At 39.7% G+C, this 19,101-nt stretch overlaps 1 protein-coding gene across 1 annotated transcript in view; it reads right to left on the bottom strand.

Moving 5' to 3' along the window:
* skia (v-ski avian sarcoma viral oncogene homolog a) overlaps positions 1 to 14,343 on the bottom strand; it is a 68,543-nt gene extending 54,200 nt beyond the window's left edge. Inside the window, exon 1 of the mRNA XM_077222816.1 lies at positions 12,808 to 14,343. Within this exon, the coding sequence (XP_077078931.1) occupies positions 12,808 to 13,719 (912 nt within the window). The 5' untranslated portion in view covers positions 13,720 to 14,343. The remainder of the gene's footprint in view (positions 1 to 12,807) is intronic.
* Positions 14,344 to 19,101: the final 4,758 nt, after the last annotated feature.

Genomic DNA, 19,101 nt, shown 5'->3' with positions numbered 1-19,101 from the left:
ACATTGTAGAAAAATGTCATTCAGTCAGAACTCTGATTGGTCCTGCACCCCACCAGCAGCTGTCTCATAAATCAATTTAAGTAATTATAAATTTGAAGTTATGAAGTTATTTGCTAACCACAATGTGACATCATTGGAAAACCGCAGCATGATTCATGTGGGCCACCGACTAGTGTGCCATTGTTTGCGCTTAACAGCAGAGTCTCCGGCGAGAGAAAGCACGGGGGAAGGGTGCTGTTGAACCGAGACAGACATTCTTTTGTTACCTGTTCAGCAAAACCAAAATAGCCTGCGGACTTTAAGGCTGGAACTGATACACCACGTCCCTTAATTAAAGAACAAAATGACAAGCTTTCTGTGTCACGCCTAGCACTGCCTCTCCTCTATAGCCACAGGGCTTTAACTGGCAGCCATCTTTAGCAACGGCAAACCAGGAAGTGATGAAGTGATCATATTGTTGTGTCTGTTGAAACCGCAAAGCGCTCTATTAAAAAAAAAAAAAAAAAAAACTATTTAGAAATTTTTTACAGAACATAAAAAATAAATCTTACGATTAGCATAGGTACTGAACTACAATCTACATTCCCCAGAGAGCACACATACATTTGACGAGACATTTTTTGAGGAAAATACATTCCCTTGCTGATGTTAGATCAACATTAACTGAATGTTTACACAACATTTGTGATTCAAAATTTACGTACAGCTGCCTTTTTTATGTTTTTATGTTAATATGGCACTTAAGACAGTGCACAATGCTGTCTAGATTAATAATTTAGCAGACATCTTGCAAACATATGTGTATCTACTTGTTCTGTACATTGCGTTTCTCTCTCTCTCTCTCTCTCTCTCTCTCTCTCTCTCTCTCTCTCTCTCTCTCTCTCTCTCTCTCTCTCTCTCTCTCTCTCTCTCTCTCTCTCTCTCTCTCTCTCTCTCTCTCTCTCTCTCTCTCTCTCTCTGCATTACACGTTACATCTTAAAGCAACAACACGTTAGCTATGCTAGGCTCAAGGCCCATTCACGCCAAGAACGATAACTATGTTAGCATCCACAACACACAATAATATTGTCTATTCGAAGCGTGCACTGCAGTTATTTCATCTGCCACTTTAAATGCTCAAGCTGTTTAAAGTCGGGTGGACTCTGATAGGCTGTCAATGTTTCATTCTGAAAGTGATTCCAATTATATCTTTCCTCTGTGCCGTTACAGTTGTGGACTTCCCTATTCTCATTGAGTTAGACGATTATTAAAACTTTATAGTTATCGTTATAGTTATTGTCCTTGATGTGAACGGCCCTTTTGGTCTGGAAAAAAAACAGGACAAAAAAAACGTAGCATGGCTTATGAAGACCACAGCCAAAACAATAGTCTTAGGCCTGGGCTTTGTCTTCTAGTCTTAGTCCTGTTCCTGAGCTCCAGCTGATCCTTTTTAAAGATTTGAAGAACAAAGGGAGCCCAGTTGAACTTTAGGATTAGAGGTGGGACCTTGGCGTGCTCTCCCTCGACATTAGGTCTGCACCCTCTCTTTATTTAACATTCACCAAGACATACTCACGCATGCACAAAAAAAGACCCTGATTTGCCTCCCGATGCAATGCAAACACGCAGAACACATTGATGGCAGAGCCGTGTTGCGTTTCAAACCGCAGGGTTGTGGTTGTTCATTTTAGACAGGGTGTGAGCACAGGCCTTTGTGTGGTTAGACTGGTGTCCACACACACCAGCACACACTTGCCCTCTGCCCCAGTTGTGTGGCCTGTAATCTTGTAATTCTTGGCCTGTGGCCTGTAAAAGGTCAACTTTGAAACAAGATTACTATGTGTTCTGCGGTCAGGGTTTCACCTGTATGATGTCATAGTGTAATGTACACGTCTGCTAACTCAGATGCTACTCACCATTTAGTAGACCAAAGCATAAACTCGTTTTCACAGAAAGTGCCGGATATCTTTTAATATGTTTCTACCCAAAAAAAAATTTTGATTTGGGGCCTGAAAAAAAGGCTGCACCTCAGTCAGGAGAGATAGAAGTGAAAGAAAACAAAATGGTACAAAACTGTGAAACATTGCATGATAATCAACAAAGCTACATTTGAAACGCAGTATGTTATGCTTTATTTCCACATATTTTATTTACAAATATCGTGTGTGCATTGATTTTATTCATTATCCCTGCTGATTCATGATTACATAAATGTACTTTATTAGGTCTATATCTTTTCAAAATTGTGGCATGTTTTTTGTGGGCAGGTTATGTAGGCTTGTGATTACATCATCATTTAGCTCTTGAGTCGAGTGTGTGTGTGTGTGTGTGTGTGTGTGTGTGTGTGTGTGTGTGTGTGTGTGTGTGTGTGTGTGTGTGTGTGTGTGTGTGTGTGTGTGTGTGTGTGTGTGTGTGTGTGTATGTGTGTGTATGTGTGTGTGTGTGCGTGCGTGCGTGCGTGTGTGCGTGCGTGCGTGCGTGTGTGCGTGCGTGCGTGCGTGTGTGTGTGTGTGTGTGTGTGAATGTTTGGATGTTCTGATTCAATGATGAAGCATCTGGGTGGGTGACAGACAGTGTTATGAGTGAGTAAATGTATTTACCTTTTTACGCACATTCACACTGAATTGTACAATTAATATCATCTATGCCCTGCTGCCAGTCTGGAACTGACATCAGAACAGCAGTCACGATAGCAAACCCATCATCTGTCTCCCTCTCGCTCTCTCTCTTCTCTGTAGATGTAGCCAGAGCCCAGACAGCAGTGTTTCACCCTACCCTGCGATTCCACTCTCAGCAAACATAACTAGAGGATTTGAGTTGCATATTCCCTAGCCGTGTACTGTAATAGTATGTCTGTCTACTCATTTCAATGTCAAATTACACATTATAAAGTAGACTCCTTCTGTGTAGGGCACGCTTCAAAGAACGGCAGTCTGACTAACCAAACCAAATTATGGTGCATCTCAAACCAGTGCCACTGGGCCCAGACGAACTCTTCATTTAGAACGGGGTGAGGAAGGATGTTGCGTGTCTATTTCTTTCTTTCAGAGGCTATGTTTACAAGGCTTTACATGCCAGTAAAAAGTCTTTCAGAACTTGCAAGGTATGAAATATATAGAGCAAGATAATTTCTATATTCAAAATATTTTATGCAATATACTCGAGTAACATGGGGTATTTATGTAGGTCTACAAACACATCAACTGTACGATACAATCTTTCCCTCAAGCTATGGCATGCAGATTTATAGATAGCTGCTATAGGGGCAGTGTGACTCCAAAAGGGGCAGCATATTTTTTTGTCATAGTCATTCAGTTTGAGGAAGTGTCGCTGTCTCTCAATGTGTGTATATGTCACGCTGTCTCTGTCAGACAGCCATCTGTCCGATGGGAGCTGTATGGAAGCATCTGATTGGTAAGTCTGCCTGAATAGAGAGGGGTTTGATGGGAAGGGTCATGTGTCGCACTGCTCTTAGACACACAAACACACACTGCCAGCTAAAGTGTGACTCACTCCGTCACACAAAGGCAAAAGGGCTCAGCTGACATTGCAGAAAATCCCCACAAGACAAAAAAAACACGTATTTTGCTCAGCGATCTTCAATCACAGTAGCAGTCTAAAGAACTGCTGTGAATTTCAGACAGAAATTTCACGTAGGATGCATTATGTGTGGCCCTGAGAAAAGAACTGGCCAATCAGAATTGAGTATTCCAGAGAGCATTGTAAAATACAGCTGGAAATCCCACACAAATTGCACAAAAAATAAATGTATGATCTTAAAAAACAACATAAAACTACTCACTTAAGTAATTTGACATATTTCAAACTGAATACTCAACAGTAAATAACATGAATTGAATAAATAACTTGAATGCATCCATCTGCATTAGATTGGATTGTGAAAAGTAGACTTTTTAGGTAAATATAAATTGTCTCCCCCCCCACACGGCCTTGGCTACATCTGAAGAAAACAAAAACTGTTTCAGAATCATGCACAATACAACCAAAATGTTACAGAAAATAAGTTAGGTCAAATTTTAAAGTCATGAAAAAAAAATACATTGTTCTTTTTTACCAATACAGAACAGACAGAAATCTTACAATCTTTATGTCAGAGCACCGAGAGAGGCTGACAGGCGATTTAGTTGCGCGATTAATTTTTCAAAGCCAAACTCATCCAGTAATTTGTCGTCATGTTTCTTTCTATCCGTGCTTAACTGTCATTAATAATACATATCAGTGCCATGAATGAATGAATGAATACAAAAAAAAAGTAGGAATGCATGAGGTTTTATTTGTTTAAAGAGTGCATGTCGCAGATATAAAGCCAGTTAGAACATTGGATCAAGTTCCTTTCTTTCCTACTTCAGTCATTCTTTCCTAATTCGTTCATTCACTTGTACTTGTTATTCAGATATGACTAGTACGCAGGAGCCCATTCTGACAGTCTGCCTGAAATGAAACGTTCATAATGTCTTTCATTAAATCAAACATTTACCTCACACTTTATATATCAGCAAATTAAGTTTCAGATTGACAATCACAGTAACCCAGGAAACCCCCGAAACGCATCTATTTTCCCACCCCTCCCCCTGTTAATGCCAGACAGAAAAAGCTCCCTCCTCCATCCTACACTCTTCTGTCTGCCAGCCCCCCATCACATCTTTCTCCACCTCCCCCAGTCGTCCCTTTCAGCCAGGTATATGAATGCTTTCCCAAAGGCCAGCCAATACAAACACACACACACACACATACACTGAATGGGCTGACTGATGTGTGGGGGCTGGTGGAAGGAGTGTGAAAAAAGAGGATGCCCTGTGATGAACCTCTCTCTTTTATCTGTGTTTATCTCCATCTGACATTAATGAGATTTTAGCTACTGCATCCTGGGGGAGGGGGTGGACAGACTAGGAGGCTTAGCAGCGTGTGTCTAAGAGGGTGTGATATAATGTCACAATAGAGCTTAAGCTATGACGAGGGGAAATTATGTAAGAGGGTATAATTTTCCAAAATGTCTTCTTTTCGATTGCAATATAACTGAAATCGCAACGTTTCTAAGTTCATAAGAATCTCTGTAACTGTGTAGGCAGTAAAGGCATCAGGTTAGCTCTCTTGAGTTATAATGCTTTGAGCTCCAAACCTAGTGAGCTGCCTACTATGCAGCATACTTACTACATTAGAACTTCACTACTGACTTAAAATTATATATCTTATACATAGCACTTATTGTACTGATACTTAGTTTCAATATTAAAGGATTTATATTTATAATCAATATTTCTCTCATTCTTAATTTGGCCAAAATAAGGCAGCTTTATTATTTTAATGTGGGATTTATATATTTAAATGATTCATTTGTATTAATATGCTACCACGTATACATAGCATATTTAATTTGATGTGAATTAATATGAGGCTGTTAGGCATTTAAGAAGTTCCGTCTCTTCACTGTGTAGTACTATCATGTACATGGATATCAATTGTTCAAATGACAAAACATTGGTGATTTGCCGATATAAAACAACTAGGGATGCAACAATATGAAAATGTTGGCCGATAACCAATAATTCTTTATATTTGAAAGCCGATGACCAATATATTGGCCGATAAATCAAATTTCTGAGAGCCTGATAACAAAAACAAAAGTCTCACCATTAAAGCCATGTCCCAAGCACACAATTATAATGTTCTCATCATAATTTTATGTAGCCTATATGACAGACTTGTGCTGTGGATGTTGCACTTTTAACTGTATTTTCCTTTTTTTAAAGTTATTCCAATCATATTTAAAGCTATTCAAAACCATCATGGCTAACAGTGTGCATTTGAGGTATCTCAGCTGAAGAAAATAACCCATTATTTATCGGCTTTAATATATTGGCTAAATTTTCTTATCGAGCCGATTACGATAACATAAAAAATTATCATATATCGGTCAATACCGATATGGTGGCCGATATATCGTGCATCCCTAAAAAAATGGTTGTGATATTGCATATTGAACGAACTGCATTTCCATCCCTCACAGCCTCGCTTTTGCTTGCATCAAATTAAATAGAGCACCTAGTGTGAAGGAAGTCTATTTCTTAAGTATATTTGATCTCTCAAGCATATTTTAAAGTCAATGATGGCAACAACAAAAAAACAGAGAAAGACTTGACTTACTCCCTGCTGAGGTTGATAAATAACGATGAACAGCAAAGCAGAATAAGTGCCATTTTGATTTGAAAACTCAGCTCGAGAGGTGAAAAACTGATCAAATTAGCAAGGATGTGGCTAATAAGCCAAGCATGAATGTTCACACAAGAATTGAACTGTTAGTGTATAAAAACACTAATGAATTGACTTGCATTTGCATTACAGAGCCACAAAAGCAATTAGGGTTTGAATTGTTCCAGGGAGATGTTCGTGTCTTATCTCTAAAGCAAAGCCACACATTTTCTCTCTTTGCCCGGTTAATCACCGTTATGATCCATCAGTTTGGGCTTGTCAGTGACGGACTATTCGAAAAATCTTAATTAGCACCTAAAGGAGACTCGTTAGAACACTCAGCTGCTGCTCACTCCTGAAAAAACCCTGTCGAATTAAATAACCACCCAGGACTGCACATGAGGGATTTTTTTTTAAAACCAGGATCAGTGGGAAGAATGAGCTTTGTTATGAAAGCAAGCGATTACCGAGCTTTTTCACAGAGTTTCATACTTTGTAAAACTGTTCGGGTTTCTCGCCTGGCACTCTTACGCAAAAATAAAAAATGACCCTTGCGGATATCCAAACAAAAGCATGTTCATATCAGTAACCGACTGAACAACACAGGGTCCGTTTCACTGCCTCGCAGGTCTTTGACCTCACGAGTCCAAGTTCTGGAACATACTTAGGAAGACTTTGACCAGTGCGGTCTCAGATCAGCCGTTCGACTCAGTTCTCAGACGGATCCACTGGTGTGTATTGTCGGGGCAGCTGCAGGACTATCCGTAGACCTACCCGTGAAGCCCCTCGCATTCTGAAGGGGAGGCAGAGAAATGCGCAAATGCAGCTTTTCGCGCTGCAGCCATTGATATGCATACCAGGGGCCAGCTGCTGCTGAGTCGAGTTGAGCCATCCGCTGTGCGTGTGTGTGTGTGTGTGTGTGTGTGTGTGTGTGTGTGTGTGTGTGTGTGTGTGTGTGTGGCTTAAGAACGATATGCCTGGCGAATGAGACGGGACATACCTAATATCCCCTTAGGGAACTGGCTTCCTCTCCCAAAGCTCTTGCACCCTCTCAGTTCTCCACCAGATATCCCAGAATTCTCTGAGGCGCTGGGGATGGTAGAGAGGGGGTTGGAAAGATGCCATTCTCCCTCTCTCTCTCTCTCTCTCTCTCTCCAAAACAAAAATCACAAGTCAGCCGAACCAAACGCGGAGGACGGAAGAGAGAAAATGAACACGCAAGGTGTTCATCAAAAGCATTTTCAAGGGCGTGATTCGGAGAAAATTACGTAGCTTTGTTTCCAAAGAGCGAACAATTAAGCGAGAAAACTGCTTCAAAGGCTGAGAGCGGTTAAATTATGCTTTAATGACTGGATGATTAGAGAGGTTTACAGCACACTTCCAGCACCTGACGGGAATTAAAGATCGAGAGAAAGGGAAAAAACAGTTGATTGTAGAGGAGACGAGAAGTCAGCAGGAGAAGGGTTCTGGTACCGAGCAGGTGTGTGTGTGTGCGTCTAAGTGTGCCGGCAGACACGGAGCGAATGCGAATACGAGAGTGAGAGGGCACGCTTCATTCATGGCCATTCATACAGACATTTACATAATCAGTCTCTCGCTGTACTTCGGGAGTGGCTGTCCTGGAATGCGACTGTCGCAACTCTCCCTTCCCGTCACTGAGCTGTGGTTTTCCTGCACTGGCGGCAAGAACACGCCGTCTGCCAAAACTCTCGAAATAACCCCTGATAAAAACGCCTCCACATTTAACAGGAAACTCAGAGGGGGAAATCAAATGCATGACTACGTGGGAAATGCTCATGATATGTGCCTCCTTGTGCTTACTGCTATGAAAAATGAAAATGCCAACTATTTTCATCAAGTAGCCTAGCCTAGGCATAATCTGATAAAATAAAATGTACAGTGAAAAAAAACATTATTATAACAGGGCAGTTATTAAACATTCATTTAGTGCAAATAATCCACTAAAAAAAAAAAAAAAAAAAAAAAAAATATATATATATATATATATATATATATATATATTTCACCATACATTATTTTGGTTCATGTTTAAACAATTTAAAAATAGTGCAGACGAAATGCAAAAATGCTTCTTGTGTAGGGTCTACCTCGATAGAAGAACTCAATTGTCAAATGGATTTCTGTGACCTGTATGTTAAAGATAGGCCACTTCATGCTTTCATCAGCCATATTAATGTATGAGCATGATTTTCATTTTGGAGATTTCTCATCAAATATTGATTATTTTTGTTTTACTTAATTTATTCATCAGCGTACCATGTAATAAATACATTTTAATCAATTGAAATCTCAAAAATTGAGTCTCATTAAATGCATTTAGTCAATTGTTTACAATATAAGGGTACGTTTACACAACAACAATGTACTAAAAATGGAAACGTTTTTTCTTTGCGTTTTTCACAACGTTGTTAAAGCGATCCCCATTCACACGAATCCGCAAAAAACGATAAAAAACTCTATCATGCATGCCAGACCAGTAGTTGTAGTGTTTGTAAAGAAAAACTACATGCCTATAGACATAACACATTATACGCAAATGCATGACCGTTTTCACAAATGTGCATTTTTGTAGTTCACATGGAGTCAATAACGGTATCATTTTAAAATCTTGTACTTTCAAACCCGTTTTCAAAAGTTTGCGTTTTCAGGCCCCCAAAACGCAGTTGTCGTATAAATGAAGGCTAAAACACATAAAAAAGTTTTTAGTGCGTCATGTAAATGGCCAGTCAACCTATTTTGTCTCTAATCCACCTAATCATTCATCGCCACTCCTGACAATTACATCCAGACATTTTTATCAGTATAAAGTAATCATGATAGCTCATGAAGCCAACTCAACACCTGGACTTACACTTTGAACCTGTATACTACAGTTCAGGAAACTCAAACCTTGTTTACCAAGCTGCCAAACTCTTTTGAATCCTTTGAACAAGATCTCAGACAAGCGTAACACAATTTTCTTCATCACAGAGTATTAAAAGATGATGCGTTTTGGACCTGAGACAGCTTGATCATAATGACTAGGTACATTTTACGCTTAATTATTGACTGTGTCTGAGCGAGGGACACAGAACATCCTGTCTTTCTGTGTCTTCCGGCTGCTGACTGAAAGCACCAGACAGACACGCACTCACAAACACTTATATATACACACACACATGTATGTCGAGGGAGGTTGAGCAACTACACAGTCTGTGACCTTCCCTCAGCAAGCAGCAGAGAAAAAGGAAGTTCCTTCACCCCACCCAGAGACAGAGAGAGTGAGAGAGAGAGACTGCCAGACTACTTTTCACAGATGAGGAACAGTAAGATCTGTAAATAACTCAGCAGAAAACAAAACGGCTTGGTCACAATCACACAGACAGCAACAGAAACACATTATACAAACATACAGACTGTTACATCTACATTACTCGCATGTGGAATGCTAGTTATGCAAGGTTGCAAACACATAAATTAATGTAAATGTGCACATATGACCGTTTTCAACATTGATAATCATAAGAAATGTTTCTTGAGCACCAAATCAGTATAATAGAATGATTTCTGACGGATCATGTGACACTGAAGACTGGAGTAATGATGCTGAAAATTGCCATCACAGGAATAAATTACATTTTAAAATATATTCAAATAGACCACGATTATTTTAAATAGAAATAATACTTCACAATATTACTGTTTTTAATGTATTTTTGATCAAATAAAGACAGCCTTGCTTAAGAGACTTTTCAACCATCATTTGAAATCGAGCTTGAGTAGCTCAAAGCATTTGCATCAAGCACGTTTCAAGCCTCAGTCTTATTCTACAAACATCTGAGTGGCAAATGAAATTGTGTGGAAGCCATTATGAAGTCATCAATATCAAATCGCAGACTCTTCCTGGCAAAGGAGTGACCAGACGGTCGGGCATATGTAAAAATACACCGAATCTCCCTCTCTATGGATATAATGATGTATTCCACTTCCGTTTCCAGACGGTTTGAGAGTGTTCCCTCTTGTGTGTGGTGAGAGGAAGGAAAGCTCTTGAGATGAATAAAAGCCTGCTGTGGGGGGTCTGATAATGTGATAATCCAGAGAGCTCCGGGACATTTTGGGCTCACTCGAGACCGAGGGAAACAGCTCGATGTTAACAAAGCGATGTCATTCACCGTAAGGGACAATTCAATCTGCAAAGAACTTATGACACACATCGTTCGTGCAAAAAGAGACAGAAAACGGGAAATGTGTGTAAACACGCTGGAGAGCAGGCCTCAGTTTACATTCTCTCGCTCTATTCATACAGGGAAAGTAAGCTTGAGGTGGTGGAGGGCTGATCAGAGAGAGATGGGAGGGAGGAGATGTTGGTGAATGCACTTCTTTGTTGGTTCATACTCCGTTTCCACCACAATACTCCAATCCCTGCATCATCAGCTCCATTCAAGGGAAACAGTTCATGCAAATGACCAGGCCTGTCATTCATTGAGTGTTTGTGTGTGTGTGTATTGGAGGGGGGCACATTACTAAAAAACTTTTCCTCTAATCCTCTACCTCAAAAACAGGACCGTGTCTGCAGCAAGAGTCAAACATTAGAGCCCCAGGGGTAAGATGAGCCACCACACATGCGAGTAACCCGAGACTGGAGACAACCCAAAGCAGATAAACACAAAACAATCAGCCCGAGACTGCTTTATCGCATTATTCCTTCCAAAAATACCCAGAAATGAACTTTACGATGCATATTTAAGCAGCAAACTTGGTTGGAGTGCAGCTCAGAAAGCATGTTTTTTCCCTCAGCAGCCCCGTGATTAAACCCTCAATGGCCTGATCATTAAAAACACATCCACTGTCAAGTACCTGTGATAGCTAAACGGCCCATTTCAGAATTACCATAACATGACGCCATTGCCGTGGGACATGTGGAAGTCATGCTGAGCTCGAGAGAGAGACAGATGGAGGAATGAGATGATAAAAAACAAGCACTAGACAGAGAGAAAGAGAGAGAGAGAGAGAGAGAGAGAGAGAGAGAGAGAGAGAGAGAGAGAGAGAGAGAGAGAGCGAAATGAAGACTACAAGTGCCCTGGCCTTTAATGGCTCTAAATGATTGTTTCTTTACGCAGTCAGCACTGTATCTACAGTAAAGGTTAACGGGACAGAGGTTGTGACACTGAGGGTTAGTTACTGGTCAATTAAATTCAGCAAAGCCCAAAAAGCAACCAAGAAATGCTCTCTGTGAGAGATTGCATTTTTTGCATCGGTCTTCTTAAGTTAAATATTTCATGCCATTAAATTTAGGCCACTGCGATGGCTATTCTATCTTGACGACCGCCCACAGATTCCACATCTCACCCCCCTCCCGGATATCAGGTTGTAACATTTGGACTAGGAAACCAATATCATGATAGTCTCTGGAGTCTGGAGACTGGGTCACCAAAGAACTGACACTCTTGGCCCCTTTCCAAGCACTCATCTAAGGAGGGAAGCTGACACTACTTGAAATATGCCAACGCAAAACTTAAGACATACAAATTTCACCCTGGTGGTGTGGCTTAGCAGTTAAAACATTTAGTCTGCCAACTTTAAGATTGTTGCTTTGAATACCAGCAGAGGTGATTCATGAACACCACCACAGTGCCCCGTCACACTTAACCTCAGGTTGTGCCAAGAAGAATGTCCCTATAAGAAGTGCACTGTACGTCTGCCAAATAACTACTTACTGTTGAGTCTGAAGTTTGTGTCACCAAAAACTGACACTATTGGCCTTTCTCCAAGCATTCATCTGAAGACGACGGTGGTAAGCCATTCAAACAACATCCATTTTTTAGGTTTCTAATATTTATTTTTGAATTACTAACAAAATAATCCAAAAGTAAGGATACAATGGTGTCTAATAAAGTAGTATGATCCAATTAGTTCCAGGAAAACCGTCACAGATAGCTACTAGAAGCCAAACTATTTCTAGTAAGCCAGATTGAATATTAATACATATTAAATATAGTTAGCCTACTAGTAAATCTGAAATAGGTGGAAAACATACTAGTTGGAAGTGAACAGTTGATGTCTGAAGCACTGAAGCAAACATTTGTGTTACACTTCATTTTAAGGTGTCTTTGTTACACTGTAATTATACATTTAAATGCTGAGTAATATTAAGTAACTACATGTACTATAGGGTTAGGATTAGGGTTTGGCTTAGGGTTAGTTGCATGTAATTATCCACAATTTACAGTTATTACTATAGTTACTACATGTAACATGTAACAATGACACTGAAATAAAGTCTTACCAATATTTGTCTCTACCAAGATAATAGTAGAAGCAAAATAATAAGTAGTTTGCAATGAATTACTTGATACCTGGGACTAATTTTATAGACACCAGTAGTCACTATCAACTGGAGAAAGTATCTAATGAAGTTATTTGTGAAATTGGTAAAGATCTATTGGCTTTCAGCTAGTCATTAAAAAACAAGCAGCAAAATAGGCACTAGTTAGTTTAAAAGGATGAAACGGCTTGTCATAGACGTCTGACACATGCAGTCCACCACAACAAAACTTAATCAGTTCTCCCTGCACTAGAGCAGGGGATGCAGCGCAAAATGCAACAAACTGGCTCACCCGTGATGCTTTCCGCTTGTATTTATTGGCGAAGTCAAATTTCTCCTTAATGTCATCCAGGAGCTGCTCCAGACGAGCTTTCTCCTCTTTCCCCGTGTAATCCGGGCTCAGGAGCACATACGCCCTCCAATTTGCCGAATCAAAGCCCCAATGGCAAGTCCTGTTCTCCAGCGATTTGTGACTGTGCACCACGAATTTCTGGGTCGGGTACATGAGCCTGCAGTCCATGCATTGTATGCAGGGCGCGTTGGGATTTGTATAGAGCTCCGGGACCAGAAGACCCTTACACTTCCCGAAGCACTCGTGATAGATTTTGAAGCTCTTTTCGGTGAGTTCCAGTTCGATGGAGCCGTACAGCTCCTTCTTGGAGTGCGGCGGATACGTGCCCCCGTAGATGAGCGCGTTACACAGGCGCTCCGAGTCCGTCTTGGTGATGAGCCCGCAAGACGGCGCGGAGAACGGCAGGATCCCCATCACCTTCAGGATCTCCAGCTGGTCGGCGGTGCAACGCGAGCAGTAGATGTGCAGATCGTCGCACACCGAGTTGATCTGCTGGAGCGAGAAATCCCGCAGCACTGTGTTGAGGATCTGCGGCAGGCACAGGCGCTTCTCGCCGCCCACCACGAAGCACGAGATGGTCTCGCCCTCCAGGACCGTCTCGCACCTCTCCGTGGAGCGATCGGACGGGATGAAGAGCGGCCCGGGCATCACCGGAGGCGGCTGCATAGGGGGGAGATGCAGCACGGGCTCCGGGACGTCTTTGCCATCCTTTTTGAAGATCAGATCGTGTTGCCACCTGGCCGAGAAAGCGGCCGGTCCTCCGAGAGAGCTCATGGAGCTCAGGTGAAACTGTTTGAGAGTTTGTTGCAGTCCCGGGTGAGGCTGGAAACTCTGGCGCGTTATTGTTTCCATGTTTCTCGCACCGCGTTGTCGTTGAAACCTAGCGTCTGACGAGAAATACGACTCAAAGGTCCTGGTACCGTGTCTCGAAATCCAAGTCTGTGAAAACAAGCACAAGAAGGCCGATAGGGCTTCATGAAATCCCCACTCAGACGAAGGTTACCACCGGCGTGTCTTCTTCCCCTGCAGCGGGCTCTCTCCTGTCCATATCAACAGACAGACGCATAGACAGAAAACTCAAGTGTAACACAAGCAAAAGCGCGCAAGTCGTAGAAAAACTATCCCCCGGGGGAAACGAACTCGTCCCACGTCAAATTCAGGAGTCAAATATACAATCCACGAACTTTAAATCCGTATCTTCCCCTGCGAGTAGAGATCGCTGCAGCCGGACACGGCGCGTCGGCTCCGCTCCTCTGCCCCTGCAGTTCAGTGTGACTGAGTCAGTGAGCACAACCTCTCTCTCTCTCTCTCTCTCTCTCTCTCTCTCTCTCTCTCTCTCTCTCTCTCTCTCTCTCTCTCTCTCTCTCTCTCTCTCTCTCTCGGTGTTTGTGTGTGTCTGGCTCAGTCATTGAATCCCAGCCAAGAATGTGACTGACTCCGCAGGCTGTGGCTCTTCCATGAACCAGCCTTCACTCCCCACTGCTGTAGAGAGAGACCGTCACTGACTGTAGGCCTACATATAATATCTATTTATAATTGAAATATTTATTGTTATTAATATTAATATTTATATTTATAAATACTTTTTACGTTTTTATTATTATCTTATTTTTGTTGATTTATTACCTTATTTTATATTTAGTTATTATAAATCTAATTCATTATATCCAATTAATTATACTGTTAATGATTAAATAGTAGGCAATTTCTTAAATATATATGACAGCTTTATTTGTCACCATTTACAATATTGTCAAAGTGTTAACAGTACTTAAAATATTAAAATAGACAATAGAGATAAAAAATAAATAGGGTGAGTTAAATAAAGAAAAATATGAAAATGAAGGGAATAATAAAAGAAAGTGAATTTTTAAATATTTTAAATATTTATTAAATTAGCCTACTAGTTCTATTTTAGTTCTACTTAGCCACATTTGTTCTATTGTTATATAATTTTTAATTTTTTGCACTTTGTAGGCTACTTAAAAACCATAATGCAAATGTAGGCCTATATGTTTTCCATAAACATTAAGATTCATAATAATGGTATGTGAGCATCTTTGTTTCCATCGTCATTTCTGTTATTTCAAATGTACTCATTTCATTTGAAAAATATTTTTCGTTATAAGTTAACAAAATTCAAAGTGTTTGAAAACAATGTATTTGTCATGGGTTCTGGACTCATTCATCTTTACTTTCACTTTCATGGACTTTCAGTTAGTTTTCATTCATTACATGTGTTCCTTTTTTTTGATTTTCCCGCCACTCATCAGTAACCATGGACACTAGTCATCATCACAGCTGCTCATCATTCAGTTCATCACCATTATGTATTTAAGTTAAATTATAAATTATTATAATTATTATAATAAATTATTATTATTATTATACATTTTGTTTATAGCCGCCTTACAAGACACTCAAGGACACATTAAAAACACAATAAAACAATCAACAATAAACAAATACTCATTATTAGCCTGGATACCAGTATTAAAATGTAAAAGTAATCACATAAAAATCTATGTGAAAAAGTTAGACTGACTGCAGTCTGAGTTTGTAAGCTTTGGTGTTCCTGAGACTTCTAGACTGAGATGAGCACAGCAGACTACATGACTAACAAACAAACATTTGTATGGTATGATAAATTAATTTTAATATTTTGCCATTAATATCAAACAATCAGGTCAAGCAAATCAAGTAATAATAATATAACCCCTTGCATCATCATTCTCCTCATAATCATCATGTTTATATTGTAAATGGATGTTCAGTATAATATCACAGGTTCAAACACACAGTCAGACATCCAGCTCTTCCTTTCTAATGCTGTGACCTATTCAAATTCATATCTTGCTGTTTAAATCCGTATATGTATGGATGTTATGTCTATCTGTAGATGGGACTAATTTCATTCACATTTCCTCTAACACTACAGTGCTGTACATATGCCAGTGATTTATTAATAATTCTCTTAACATCGAGTCCAACAGAGGTCAATGTAATTTGTTGCAGTAGCTCCCTCTAGCTCCAAGGTGATGTTACTGCAGGTGAAATACAATAGGACAAATGGCCTTCGTGCATTGAATCAATTCACCAAACTGCCAACCATTTGTAGAAGGGGTGTAAAATTAAGGGAAAAAATTGAATCTCTGAAATATGAATGCACATCATGTACATTTAAAATAGTAAAATAATGTAAAACGGAGAAACAGAACATTTGATCTTGCATGTCTTGCTAAGAAAACATAGTTTAAATTAAACGTGAATAATGTGTATAAATCCCTTTTATCTATATTGACTATACAAGGCTATTGTGCTACCAGTTCTTCATTCGGATAGCTTTAGCTTTTTTTCCACAAAAGTCTGTATGTGATCTGGTCTTACAGCTTCGTGATAATGTGATGAGAGAAGGGAATTCTTTTTAACAGCCTTAGATTCCTTCTTTCAAAAGTTTTATTTGGATTTGCGTCATGGATTTTGAAAAAGCCCAAAATCCCAGCGAGTTTGACCAAAATATGATCATTAGGCCTCTGCTGCCTCTCACATTTTTGCACATATATGGAAATATATTCAAATGGGTGGTGTGAACACGAACTGCTGACCCAAACTCTTTTTAGATGAGTTTTTTTTAGACCTGTTTCAAATGGCCAAATATTACTCATCCATCATAATGGATGTGCAATCAAAAAATGAATAACAATAAAAACTTTTTTCATCCCATTAAGGCTACTCGCATTAGATGTTTTAGTATTTCTGTCCTTGAATAAAATTCCTTTGTTGGCTACCAACACTAAATAGACTAGTTAGTGTCAGATAAGCACACACAAGCTTTATTTAGACAGCTGTAAAAGCATATGAATAGAAAAAAAGAAAGAAATCCATTTCGTGACTATAACAACAGGTTTGTAAATGCCAGACCCCTAAAACGCAAATGCACTGGGATTGGTTGTTTTTTGTGTAGGCGTCGTGACATGTCTGCAATAATTACATTGCAGAGTCAATTACCTATTTAAATTTATGCAGTGACAATTTAAATGGCAGACGCATTACGGATATTTGTTTTTTATGTGTGAGAATCAATGAATCAGACTTGCTAATTCATTTATTTAATCTATTTACTTAAAAAAACACACACTTGTTTTTTTTTTCTCTCAAAGTGGACAAAAATTGAACAAAGAGGTGTGAATAATAATATTTGATCAGGTGGGTTGCCATTAAAGGGTTAAGAACTGCATGGTTTAAGATAGATTTGGTGTGTGTGGTTGATGTTGACAGGCAGTTTTCTCTGCCCAAGCTACAGCACCACCACCCTCTTAACAAACAGCATCAACATATATCTGGTAGGCTCAGATAAGAAGAGACTAAAGATAAATGCAGCATTACTGCTATTTATTCAGCTTTTAAGACGCAGAATGATATGCAGTGATACATGCTGATGTTTTGTAAACACACGGATTAGTGGTGGGCATAAGTCTCCTTTTCTCAGCACTGCCAGTGCAACCTGTGCCAGCTGTCTGACAAGTGGAACCCGTCAGAGCCGTGACCTTTCTGAGAAAGGGCAGACCTGCAGCTTAATCATTCTGGTGAGAGGCCGTGCCCACATCTCTCCCTGAGGAGACGCCACTCCTCCGGTTACACACTGGCAGCTTGGCAGGCGCAGAGCTATGGTAACCGATACTGTCTGAGAAGATTTCTGTCAGACTCATTTTGTGAACAGTGTCTTAAAGGTGATGTCTGTAGTTTTGGTAAAAGTTACAAAATACTTCCTACTAACTTAATATGCAACTTTAGGTAAGCAAATTGCTGGTTAATTTCCCCTTAAATCACCTTGAAATCAAAACGAACAATTATTTTTTCTTTTTTTATTTATTATTGAATATTGCAGTATTTGATATAAATGAATCTGTAACAAAAATAACTTTCCCTCCCTCTTGAGGTGGACTCTAAGTCCGAAATTCGTCATTCCGTGGCTCTGAATTGTCAAAACACCTCTCAAAATGCTTGCTACGGATGCAAAACACGCAGAAAATCGAATCTTTTTTCGTCTCAGAAAGACGAAATTTTCGGAGGCAGTGTGTAAACAGGATTTCTGCAACTACTGCAATGTGAGGTCGTATTTATTTTTTAACGTGCGAAAATTTCGGAGTCATCTCTACTCTCTTTTCTGATGATGCGTTTACTGGCGCGAGGGCGGGACAACTTGTCATTCAAATGACTTCAGAAGAAATAGCAAACCACAACAATCCAATCAATTCCCGATGGGCAAAATCAAGTCCCGCCCTACATTTCTTTGTGTTCGAGAAGCTTCCTGTTTGACTCAGATATACGTCACAGTATAGGGAAGAAAAGACTTCCGTTTCATGCCAACTTTAAAAAAAGTGTACATTTCAAAAGATTGCACTAACAATGAGTTTGGGGTGGAGCTATCAGTTTAGCTGACCAATGGCAGAAAAGAGGAGTGTTTAGGAAGCCTCTTTAAAGGGTTAGTTTTATAAGACCCAAAAGGTGGTGTAAAATCAGTCCATATAAATCAAGCGGTTTAATCCAAGTCTTGTAAAGAGATACAAATGCTTTATATGATGATCAGATTTAATTTTACACTTTTATACACATATAAACCCACATACAGAGAGAGCATGACCTATAATAAACTTCATTGTTGAACAAGACGCATGTTCGAGATTCCTTGGCTGAATCACCTTCACTATACCCTACATTAGTCCACTTATACTGTTCACTTGAAGGAGTGAATGAATGAGGAGTGAAAAAATTCAGAGTGCCGTTGAGCTTACATTGGTTGTACACTCATTATTGCAGTGCAATGTGGGATTGAAAAGTGCACTCAAAAACGTCCACTATGGTTTAGGACACCACTACAAATGTCTGTCACCTCAGATAACGCCCTATTTGAGGGTATATTGGGCAATTTCAGATTCAGCCTGTGTTTCATCTTATATCTCTCCACAAGACTTGGATTACACCGCTTGATTCATATGGATTCGTTTAATGGTGCGTTATCACCTGTTTGAAATCTCCTAAGTTTCAGTTACTACCTGTGCTTTTGAAGCGGGACAGAAACCTCTCATGTTTCATTAAAAATATCTTAATATGAGTTTTAAAGATTAATCAAAGTTTTATGGGTTTGGAACGACATGAGAGACAGTTTAATATAATACAATTTTTATTTTTGGTTACACTATCCCTTTAAAAACAATTAATAATTTTGACATT

This window comes from Siphateles boraxobius, unplaced genomic scaffold (assembly GCF_051911475.1).
Source record: "Siphateles boraxobius isolate OS27281-9 unplaced genomic scaffold, OSU_SipBor_1 9, whole genome shotgun sequence".
NCBI classification, from domain to species: domain Eukaryota; kingdom Metazoa; phylum Chordata; class Actinopteri; order Cypriniformes; family Leuciscidae; genus Siphateles; species Siphateles boraxobius.
The sequence above is the reverse complement of the archived record's forward strand: the minus strand, read 5'-3'. Positions and strand labels throughout refer to the sequence as shown.